This window comes from Athene noctua, chromosome 27, assembly GCF_965140245.1.
Source record: "Athene noctua chromosome 27, bAthNoc1.hap1.1, whole genome shotgun sequence".
In the NCBI taxonomy this organism is placed as follows: Eukaryota; Metazoa; Chordata; class Aves; order Strigiformes; family Strigidae; genus Athene; species Athene noctua.
The window spans coordinates 4,386,057-4,397,721 of record NC_134063.1 but is presented as its reverse complement, the minus strand read 5'-3'; the positions used below and the strand labels follow the sequence as shown (position 1 = coordinate 4,397,721).

At 55.1% G+C, this 11,665-nt stretch overlaps 1 protein-coding gene and 1 non-coding gene across 2 annotated transcripts; both read left to right on the top strand.

Moving 5' to 3' along the window:
* Positions 1-2,634: 2,634 nt before the first annotated feature.
* EEF2 (eukaryotic translation elongation factor 2) lies at positions 2,635-11,622 on the top strand. The gene is made up of 15 exons (XM_074927831.1): positions 2,635-2,729; positions 3,512-3,726; positions 4,423-4,604; positions 4,692-4,903; positions 5,731-5,909; positions 6,282-6,387; positions 6,699-6,812; positions 6,998-7,136; positions 7,552-7,747; positions 7,936-8,194; positions 8,478-8,585; positions 8,677-9,030; positions 9,763-9,945; positions 10,029-10,161; positions 11,003-11,622. Exons 1-15 carry the CDS (start codon positions 2,727-2,729, stop codon positions 11,194-11,196), a joined length of 2,577 nt encoding a protein of 858 aa, XP_074783932.1. The 5' UTR covers positions 2,635-2,726; the 3' UTR covers positions 11,197-11,622.
* On the top strand, positions 6,446-6,515 carry LOC141971155 (small nucleolar RNA SNORD37). The gene has a single exon (XR_012635259.1). It is a non-coding gene; the product is annotated as a small nucleolar RNA SNORD37 (small nucleolar RNA).
* Positions 11,623-11,665: the final 43 nt, after the last annotated feature.

The window sequence follows — 11,665 nt, the reverse complement described above, 5'->3', positions numbered from 1 at the left end:
GGGCCTGGAGGCTTGGCCCCACTGCCTTGTGCCGGTCCCTCCGCGGCCCTAGAGAGCGGCCGGGCCCTGATGACCCTCCCTGCTGAGGAGGGCAGCCCTGGGGCCATCCTGGGGGGGCCTGGGTGAGGCTGTGGGCCCCGGGAGGTGGGCGCTGGGAGGGGGCTCCCCTTGCACCCCGGCTCCTGGCCGAATGTTGGGGTGCTTGAGTCAGCCTGGGGTGTCTTTGGCACTGATGCCTGAGGGCAGTTTTTTGCTTGAAACCGGGAAGCACCAGATCTCATCACTCGCAGTTTTGCTGGGAAACGCTTTTGAAGAGCAGAGAGTTGTTACAAGCTTTTCTGGAGAGAAAACGCTCAGGAGAAAAACCACCAAGACAACAGCGCTTTTGGATCTGTGCTGTCATCAGAGGAGGCCAAAGGGCACTGGCCTAACCATCCTCCTCCTCCTTCCCCTGTGGCAGCCTCTGCTTGAGCTTGAACTTGCAAATCTCAGCTTCTGTTGGATCTCAGAGCAGCCAGACCCTCTGACCGCTAGCGAGAGATACTGCTCAGCCCTGCACGTCTGCTTCAGGGGCCTTGAGAGCCTCCCGCCATGCCTTCCCCTCCGACACACTTCTTGCCAAGGCACATGTGGCCCCTCGTGGCTAAAACCAACCTGCTCCGTGGCGATGGCATCCCAAAGATCCCCCCACCCTCCTGCACAGGTCAGTGTTTGTGCCCCCCATGGGTGCTTGGGGAGGAGAGATTCTCTCTGATAACCCATCACTTCTTAAAAATACATTCTACATACGTAGAAATAATTTCTCCTGCACCCGATACTGTTCCCCCTGGGGTCTGGTTGCTCCATTTCTAAGAAGCAAGTGCACAGCAGTGTCCTCTTCAGCTCCAGGCTGAATTACCAGGAGGTAGCCCCAATAGTTGGGGTGAAATGCTGCACTAGGAGATGTTTTTCCAGCACTTTCCTCTCCTTGTCATCAACCCCATGAGCTAATTAAACAAAAAGGCAATTAGCCAGTTTCCTAGGTAGGCCAATATGTTAATCAGGCTCCCCAGTGTTCTCTTCCAGTCTAGCAAAAGCCAGTATTGGTGCTAAAAATTCAAATGATTGCTATGGAAACCCCAACAGCTGATAACTCATCCTGTCACACCAGGAGAGTGGGGGGCCAAATCCATCCCGGGTGTAGCTCCACCGCTGTCCTGCTGGTCCCTGCCTGTGACTGGTGGAGGGGACAAATGGACTAGGGATGTGCTGGGAATTTGGCAGTAACCATAGCTGGTGGGTGAGGTCGTGTAGGGACGGAGTGGCTTGAATTTGTTTGAATTTGAATTTGCTTTCTTATGCTGCAGCTGAGGGAGATGGAGCAACGGCCTCCCGTGATGCTGAAGAGAAGAAAAAAGCAGTAAAATATTTATGCTGTGGAGATGGAAAGTCCCCGCCTGGAGTCCCTCTTTCCTCGCCTGTGTGTGTAACTTCCCTTCTATCGATTCCTAACTCAGGTGATGCTCTTTACCGTGTAGAGCTTCAGTTTCCCAACCTGCTGGGACAAACTGAGGAGAGTTTGGCCTTTCCTTCCAGCGCTGCACTGGGGGAATCCTCCCCAAACCACACGCGGGGCCTTCCCTGGTACTGTGCAGCCATCCCGCATCCTTTGGCCCCATCACCCCAGACCCAGCTCTGCCCCACGGAGGACTTTGGCCGCTGGGCTCCCCAGAGGGACCTCGATGCCTCCGGGGTCCCATCCGGAGCCGGTCGGCCCTGGGCACACACCGTGTCCAGCAGCGTGGCCCGGGGCTGCAGGGCGAGGCCCCATCCCCGGTGCAGCACCGTGCGCCCCCGGGACTCAGTGCAGGGGCGATGAGGGCACGGGCAGGGCATGCGGGGACGCCTCGGTGCCCGAGCGACGTCGCTGCGTGACAGCCTCTGCCCGGGGGAGGGGGGAGCAGGCCGGGGCCGGGAGCCCAACCGGGAGCGGGGCCCACCGGGGGGCGCCGCGCTCCTCCCCGCCCGCAGGGGGCGCTGCAGCGCCGGTGCCCCCTCTTACTCCCGGGCCGGTCGGCGCATGCGCAGCGTGAGGACCCTGCGGGGCCGGCGTCGGGCCTCGGCAGTGCCCGACCGGCGCTGGCGGGGAGGGGCCGGGGCGGGCAAGGTCCGACGGTGGCCGGTGCCCGGGTCGGGGGTTCACACCGGGCTGTGCTCTACCGCCTCTTCCTGGGAGCCGAGGCCCCCCGGGCCCGCCTGCCGCTCTGGTGGCGCCGGCGGCCCTCACGGCTCCGACAGCGGCGGCTCTGCCGCCCCGGGCATCACCGCCCGCAGTGGCCGTATCGACTCTGGTCCCCCGTGGCCGGTTCCTACGCGAGTTACCGGCAGCGGGATCGGAGGACTTTCCCCCCGCTGCGTCTCGGGCAGAGCCAGGGCGGGGCGGGAGTTGCCGGTCCCAGCTCCCCCGGTGCCGCCCCGGTCAGCGGCCACGTGGTCCCGCCCCGGCGGAACAGTCCTCCCAACCATAGAGCTTGCCGGCCGCTGCAGGCCAGAGAGGGGCGGCGGCGCATGCGCCGTGCGTGCCGGGTGCGCAGGTTCCGCCCCCCGGCCGGCGCCGCCGTATAAGAAGGGGGCGGTTGACGTCAGCGTTCTCTTCCGCCCGCTCTGCGCTCGCCAGCGAGACAGGGCTGTGCCGCCGCCATTGCTGTAACCCCCCCGCCCCGGAGAATCCACCGCCATCCGCCACCATGGTGAGGCCCTGCGTCTCGCCGCCGCCCCGGGGGGGCTGAGCGGGCACCGCGCTCGCCGCGTCGGTGGGGATAGCGGCGCCGGGAGGGCCGGGGGGGGCTGCGGCGGCGGCAGGGGCCTGTGGTGCCGGGCTGGGCCGCTGCTGAGGGGAGAGGGGTGGGGCTGGAGAGCGGCCCGGCGGGGAGGGGACTGTCCCCGGGGAGACTCGGGGGCCCTTGCCCGGCGGGTGGGGCTCGGGGGCCTTGGGGCCCCGTGTCAGCCCCCGTAGCCTTCTGTTCTCCCGGTGCTGGGGCTGCCGCGGCCGTGCCGGCGCGGCCCGGTGGGGTTACGGCTGCCTGTGTGGGGAGGGGGAGCGATGGCGGCGGTGATGTGGCACCGGGGCGGTGTTGACGCCGGCGACGAGCCTTTGCGGTGGCCAGCGGCTGCCTTATGTAACGCTGCGGCCCGGGTGGGGACAACCGTAGCGGCGCAGCGGGCTGTCACCCACCCGGCGCGGAGCAGCGACCGATCGAGGGTCGGGTTCTAGCGGGGGTTTGTCTCGAGGAAGCGCTGCCGCCGCTGGCAGGACGCTGAGCCGGAGCGGCAGCGCTGGGTGCCTGCGCCGCGGGCCCTGGCCCCCGTGCCCTTGGCGTGGGCTGTCTGTGACAGGCTGCCCCGGCGCAGTCGGCGTTGGTGTAACTATGGCAGGTATCGGTGATGTTGTTTGGGCTTCTTAGAATTGTTGAAACCGTTCCTATATCCCCTGTGTTTTTCTCTTTTCTCCCTCCTCCTTTGATTCTTCAAGGTGAACTTCACAGTAGACCAGATACGGGCCATCATGGACAAAAAGGCCAACATCAGAAACATGTCTGTGATTGCCCACGTTGATCACGGCAAATCAACCTTGACTGATTCTCTGGTATGCAAAGCTGGTATCATTGCCTCTGCCCGCGCGGGGGAGACCCGTTTCACCGACACAAGGAAGGATGAGCAAGAACGGTGCATTACCATCAAATCAACGTGAGTCCCCTCCCTTCAGGCACCTCCGTGCGCCCGCTGTCTGAACTTAGGGGGGCTTCAAGTCCTCTGCCAGTCGTGTGATGAAAGAAGATGGTGTCAGGCTTTCTCTAGTCTAGTTCAGAAGCTCATCTCTTGCTTGTGAGGATTCCTTAAATGAGAGAGCAAGTATTGGTTGGCTTCTGGTGAATCCTAGAGCGCTGTCTTGGTGGCCACTGGGAAATAGATGTGCAGCAGGAGCTTCAGCCTTTCGTTTTAGCACTGGGACTGTTGGATGTGGCTGATGTCCACTGGAGTCCTGCAGATGCGATGTGGAGACTGCCCTGGGAGCATCTCTGGCGACATACGTGGCTGCTGTCGCCATGAGTGGTGTGGGGAGCCTGAGGGGCATGAAAAGGGACCAAAAAGGCAGTTGGGCCTGGTAGAAAAAGCACAAATCTTTGACTGAAAGAAATGGAACCCTCTTTGGACACTTTATATTGCACCGAGCCAGAAGAGGTTGTGATTTCAGAAGAGCGTAGGAAGGGCAGATTTTTAGCCTGTGTTCCTGGTTATCTCCCACACTGGCTTCCCAGGAACATGCTTTGGGAAATCCTTAAGCCCGGGCGCAGCTGTCTGTGCAGTATAGAAGGCTGTTTCTAAGCATTGGGGATGGGTAACACGTAGATGATGATTTTCATCATTTTTCTTTTATTTCAGAGCTATTTCCCTCTTTTATGAACTCTCTGAAAATGATTTGGCCTTCATCAAGCAGAGCAAAGATGGTTCTGGTTTCTTGATCAACTTGATTGACTCTCCTGGGCACGTGGACTTCTCTTCAGAGGTCACTGCTGCTCTTCGTGTCACTGATGGTGCCCTGGTTGTTGTAGACTGTGTCTCTGGTAAGGCTTTTTGCAGCCATATGCAACTGGAGTGTTACGTTGGGCGAGTTTAAAGATGAGGATAACTAATTCCCCTGTGTTTGGCAGGCGTGTGCGTGCAGACAGAGACTGTGCTGCGTCAGGCCATTGCTGAGAGGATCAAGCCTGTCCTGATGATGAACAAGATGGACCGAGCGCTGCTGGAGCTGCAGCTGGAGCCAGAAGAGCTGTACCAGACCTTCCAGCGCATCGTGGAAAACGTGAACGTCATTATCTCCACGTATGGAGAAGGGGAAAGTGGCCCCATGGGAAATATCATGGTAAGTGAGAGGCTGCAAACGCTGCATTTGAAGTAATGATTCTCTTTAGCGGGAGGGAGCAGCAGTCTGCTCAGTTATTTCTTATCTCGAGTGGAGAAGTGAGAGTAGAAGAAGGAAGATGCCAGTACTGCCCAGGCTTGTACTGGTTTGGATCTCTCACTAGGTTTCCTCCAGAATCTTCTGTTGGTTCGAGGCTTGAGCAAATAAAGGCTATAAATAGAAGAAAGTATTTTCTCTCTTGATGAAGAGTGCGCTTGTTTTGTAGGACACCTTCTTGCCTACATCACATCTGTGATGTCGGGTGATGCGAGATCCTAGGCTCCCACGCAGCCTCCCTCCCCCGGCTCTCAAATGGAAGGCCCGTTGGTGTTTGCCTGTCCCTGCACTCCGAGCACCGCTCCCCGCTGGGTTCCTGGGCTGTCAGCTCTGAGCAAGAGCTTGTGCTTTGTTCCCATTGAGCACTCTCCAGCGTGCTGCAGGTTTTCTTGCAGTGCTGATGCTCCCTGTGAAGGACAGGAATCTTACCTGCATGCAAATCTGTGCAGCTGCTGAGCTTTTCTGAGTACATAGTTGGTTAAAGTGATGAAAAACTGATCTGGTTCTGCAGTACAAAGCTAAAATGGTGGGTGTGCGGCCAGACTGTCCCCAGACCTTGGAGATGGCTGCTGGCATGGAACCGCTCAAGGGTCCCATAGTCCTGAAGCTCCCACTTTCAAACTTTCTGTGTCTGAGTGCTGTTTGGGACAGAATAGACTCACTGCTGTAGCGCTCTGTGGCTGTAAGAGCTGTGTCTGCTCCTCTAATCCAGGTATCCTGTTCCCTTTCAGATTGATCCTGTGCTTGGTACTGTCGGCTTTGGTTCTGGCCTGCACGGCTGGGCTTTCACCCTGAAACAGTTTGCTGAAATGTATGTTGCAAAGTTTGCTGCCAAGGGTGATGCCCAGCTTAATCCATCTGAGCGTGCCAAGAAAGTAGAAGACATGATGAAGAAGCTGTGGGGAGACAGGTGAGGAATTGTGGCTGTTGATTTTAATCCCAGAGCAGCTCAGTGTGGCTGCAGTCTGATGCTGTGGAAGGTGGTCGTGCCTGCTCACGCTGTGTCTCGGTGACTTGGTGCATGTGCCAGGAAAAGAACCGTTTCCCATGAAATCCCTGCAGAATAGGAAACACCCAGATAAATGGGGAGGGGACGCTCAGTTGGCAGCACGGGTTAAATGCATTTTGGTCATCTCTGAAAGCCTGAGAGTGATGGGAGAAGGTATGAAGGTGATTCTTATTCAGCGGCTCTTTCCTCTGGCCTGACTGAGCAAGCAGAGCAAGCCACACTTCTGCAGCTGAGCTGAGCGCTGATACTTGTCTGACTTGGTTCTTTTTCCAGGTATTTTGATCCTGCTACTGGCAAGTTCAGCAAATCTGCTACCAGCCCTGATGGAAAGAAACTGCCCAGGACCTTCTGCCAGCTCATCCTTGACCCCATCTTCAAGGTGAGCTCCTTTGTGTTTAGCCGTTCCTGGTGCCTTACGCTCTCTGGTTCACATGCAGTGCATGATGATGGAAAATTTCTTCACTTTGACCTGACTTGTCTGACTGAAGAAATTTTAAATATCTGACACATCCTGTTACTCTGGTGCGCAGGGAAGCTGGTAGCAGATTCTGTGCGGGCAAATATGTGTCTGAGCCTCCAGATAGATTCAGATGGGTGATGAGCAAGAACAGAGATTCTCTTCAGAGACTTTTGTGCTGCTGCTTCAAACTGGGTCACTGGCAACATTCATGACTGCTGCTGTTGTTTCAGGTTTTTGATGCAATCATGAACTTCAAGAAAGAGGAGGCGGCTAAACTGATTGAGAAACTGGACATTAAGCTTGACAGTGAAGATAAAGACAAGGAGGGCAAACCGCTGCTGAAGGTGAGATTGGTCTGAAGTGTCTGTGGGGTGGCGACGAGTAGTTGCTCCAACTGTGTAAACTTACTAAGCAGCTACAAACCCTGCTTGGGTGGGACAGGGCTGTTGGCAGCTCAGAGGATGGGGAAGCAAGGGAGGGTTAACTGCCAGGGTCTGAACCGGGTCTTACTGCTCTGGTCTCTGCTCAGGCCGTGATGAGGCGGTGGCTGCCTGCCGGAGATGCCCTGCTGCAGATGATCACCATTCACCTGCCTTCTCCTGTCACAGCCCAGAAGTACCGCTGTGAGCTGCTCTACGAGGGACCCCCTGATGATGAGGCTGCCATAGGTACGATGAGCTGCTGCTTTTCTCCCAGGTGTCTCTTCGCAATGTTCTGACACACCAGTATCCATCTTGTTCTCCCAGCACCCAGCTCGGTAGCTACTGTAATTCTTGAGTCTGTAGCTTTTCTAGTATGGATCAAACAAGCTTACGAGCTTTAATCTGGAGGACTGAGCTAGTTAAGTAACTGGAGGGTGGCCAGGGTATATGCCAAAGGCTCAGGCTGAGCTTGTATTCATTTAAAACATCTCTTGGTGATGTGACCTTCCTGGTTGGGCTGGCCAGCTGTCCGGACAGAGGTCAGCAGGCCGGGACAACAGTGGGTACAGGTCTTGTGTTGGGATTTGGGGGTGCGGCACAGGGCATTTATGCTAGATGCTGGAAATGCTACTGAGCTAAGTTCATCTCTCCTTCCTCCCAGGTATTAAGAACTGTGACCCCAAAGGCCCCCTGATGATGTACATCTCTAAAATGGTGCCAACCTCTGACAAGGGACGTTTCTACGCTTTTGGACGTGTCTTCTCTGGTCTCGTCTCAACTGGCTTGAAAGTCAGAATCATGGGACCAAACTACACCCCTGGCAAGAAGGAGGATCTGTACCTGAAGCCAATTCAAAGGTCAGTCCTGACTGGAGTGTGCTCTGTGGTTCAGATTTGTGGTTCTAGTACTTTCTTGGGCCTCTTCTTGTCTCTGAGGCCGGGCAAGGTGCTTGGCCGTGGACTTCAACCCTGCTGCTGAACTCCAGGGTAGTGCCTGGCAGGGCTTCCTTTTACAGACTTCATCAAACGACTTTCTCTTTCACCAGGACCATTCTCATGATGGGCCGTTACGTTGAACCCATCGAGGACGTGCCTTGTGGAAACATTGTTGGTCTGGTTGGTGTCGACCAGTTCCTTGTGAAGACTGGAACCATCACCACCTTCGAGCACGCTCACAACATGAGAGTCATGAAGTTCAGCGTCAGCCCCGTCGTGCGTGTGGCTGTGGAAGCCAAAAACCCAGCTGACCTGCCCAAGCTGGTGGAGGGACTGAAGCGTCTTGCCAAGTCTGACCCCATGGTGCAGGTGAATGATCGAAACGGCTTCAGGGACAAGAGGCTTCTGCCTTAAATTGTGGTTGTAGTGGGGGTGCTGGCAGGAAAGTCTTGAGTATTGTCCCAGCCCTACCAGAGTGGGAAGGAATATTGCATTTCACCTCGGGGTTGGTGCTTAGATCAGTGGAAAGAGCATCTAAAAGTAGCTTTGAGTCAAAGACAAAAATTGGAGACAGTCGCTAGTACTTCATGTGCAAGAGCTTTTGTTGCATTGCAGTCGGAAGCCTGACCTGGTGTATGAATGGTCTTTTCAGTGCATCATTGAGGAGTCTGGGGAGCACATCATTGCCGGTGCCGGGGAGCTGCACTTGGAGATCTGCCTGAAGGACCTGGAAGAGGACCACGCGTGCATTCCTATTAAGGTAGAGGGGCTGCAGTGCCAGCTGCAGGTGAGCTCTGCTGAGCTGCGGATTGGCTGGTGACTCACTGTACTTTGCTCTTCCGTCGCTGCAGAAATCAGATCCTGTTGTGTCCTACCGTGAGACAGTCAGCGAGGAATCCAACGTGATGTGCCTTTCCAAGTCCCCCAACAAACACAACAGGCTCTACATGAAGGCCCGGCCTTTCCCCGATGGTTTGGCTGAAGACATTGACAAGGGCGAGGTCTCTGCGCGCCAGGAGCTGAAGCAGCGAGCTCGTTACCTGGCTGAGAAGTACGAGTGGGATGTCACCGAAGCCAGGAAAATCTGGTGCTTTGGTCCTGACGGCACCGGCCCCAACATCCTGACCGACATCACCAAGGGGGTGCAGTACCTGAACGAGATCAAGGACAGCGTGGTGGCTGGCTTCCAGTGGGCAACAAAGGAGGTAAGGGCTGGTTACAGCAGGACTGGGGTCGCTCCGGGGTTACTGCCTGCCTGTCTTAAAGAAATTTTGGAAAAACTGTCACAGGCAGTGCAACATATTTAGAATTCAGAAGTATTTTAGGATAAGTGAAACTTGGTGACAGCTGGAGTGAAGATGTCATACCAGTTCAGGCACACATAACCCAAAGACAAAAAGCTTTCTCCCAGGACTGTAGAGAAACTCATCGTGGCAGCATGTACTTAACATTTTTAAAGGCTTTTCAGAGAGGAAAATGCAATGGCAGGGACAGAAACTGTTAAGATGAGTAACCCAGCTGTTACCCATCAAAAGAAAATGGAAGGTACTCAGAGAGCATCAGCTTGTCTACCAGTTATTTTTTCAGGAGTAGACAGGAGATGACTCCAAAATAACCAGTTGACAGGTAGACTGGGAAGAGCAATAGGAGAAGGTTTTTTTCCTGTTTACTTTAAGATAGTCTCAGTCTGAAGGAGAAAATGCTATGTCAACAACTTTTTTTTCACATTACCGGGACAAAAAAAAACTTTTCCTGGCCCAATACTTGGGTTACAGCATCAGAAATGTGTGTCAGCACTTCTGATGTGAACCTCGGAGCTGCTGCATGAAGATAACTGGTGTAAATGGTGTAAGCAGAGGGACTGGAGCCTTCTGGTGGGGAACATCCCGCTGTCCCCTGACACGGTGGTGTTTGACCCCCCCGTTCTGCTTTCCCAGGGGGTCCTGTGCGAGGAGAACATGCGCGCTGTGCGTTTCGACGTGCACGACGTCACCCTGCACGCCGACGCCATCCACCGCGGAGGGGGGCAGATCATTCCCACTGCCAGGAGATGCCTGTACGCCTGCGTGCTCACCGCCCAGCCCCGGCTCATGGAGCCCATCTACCTGGTGGAAATCCAGGTGAGGAACCTCTGCTTGGCCCAGAAGATGAAGAAAATTAAAGTTGGGTGATTTTTGTGGTTCTGACACCTCTCTTTTTGCAGTGCCCAGAGCAGGTGGTGGGTGGCATCTACGGTGTGCTGAACAGGAAGCGTGGCCACGTGTTCGAGGAGACCCAGGTGGCTGGTACCCCCATGTTCGTGGTCAAGGCCTACCTGCCCGTCAACGAGTCCTTTGGTGAGTGGGCTGGTCCTGGGTGCTCCCTTGTGTCTCCCGGAGCTTGATACCAACCCTGCGAGGGAGGGAAGGAAGGAAGGAGATCTTTTGTGTCCAGCTGTCTCGCAGGGATCCTTCAGATTGAAAAAGATCTTTAAGATGGAGTCCAACTGCCACCACTAAGCCATGTCCCCAGGTGTCACTTCTATATGGCTTTCAAATCCCTCCAGGGATGGTCACTCAGCAGCTTCCCTGGGTGGTCTGTTGCAGTGTTTGATAACCTTTTTGATGAAGAAATTCTAATACCCACCTTAAACCTCCCCTGGTGCAACCTGAGGCCGTTTCCTCTCATCCCATTGCTTGTTGAGTGGGAAGAGAGACCCAACATGCAGAAAGGTCCCAACCACAGGGGGGCACCTGTGAAGCCCTCTAGTCATGAGCAGGGACGTCTTCAACTCGAGCAGGTTGCTCTGAGCTCTGTCTGACTGGGCCTCGAACATTTCCAGGGATGGGGCATCTACCACCTCTCTGGGCAACCTGAGGGTTTCACCACCCTCAGCGTAAAAAAATTTCTTCCTCGTGTCTAGTCTGTGTGTCCCCTCTTTGAGTTAAAAACTAGCACCACTTGTCCTGGCACTACAGGTCTGTCCCCATCTTTCTTCTAAAGACTTCAAGTAGTGAGAGGCTGCAAGGAGGTTTTTCTGGAACCTTCTCCACCCCCATCCCTCCTGCCGTTCCACTGTGGTTGGGACGTGCAGGTGGTGACCCAGAGCATGTGTTCCTCTAGAGGTGACACCAAACTCTGCCCATTCCCCTTCCGCCTCACAGTTTCTCTTTTTTTTTTTTTTTTTTTTTCTGACAGGTTTTACAGCAGATTTGAGGTCCAACACGGGAGGCCAAGCTTTCCCCCAGTGCGTCTTCGACCACTGGCAGATCCTGCCCGGGGACCCCTTCGACAGCGCCAGCCGTCCCTGCCAGGTGGTGGCCGAGACCCGCAAACGTAAAGGGCTGAAGGAAGGAATCCCCGCCCTCGACAATTTCCTCGACAAACTCTAATTAAATACGTTGGACTGTGAGGGGTGGGGAGGGAGGGGGTTGTGTGTGTGAAAAATTTAATGAATTAGCGTTAACACCCGTGCGAAGGGGTAGACGCCTGTGACCACCATCTCTTTGCATTATTAATCGGTTTCATAGCGATTTGAGACTTTAAATAAGAAAAAAAAAAAAGAAAAAACAACAAAGCCTTATAGGTTTCTGTGTTGCACATGACTCGTCTTTTGCCATTGTAACTAAAACATTTCCACTAGATTTGCCCGATTCTGTATTTATTTGACTCAAAAAACCAAAACACAAACCCCAGGGGTAAATCCATACAAAAGGAAGCAGGGGCTAGGGGTGTGCCCGCCTGCAGTGTGACTGTCCGTCGTGACCATCGCCGCCTGTATTAGTGCCACTGGAATTAATAAAATTGGATAATGGTGAGCGGATGTGCTTTTTTTTGGGGGGGGGGGGGGTGTGTTTTTCC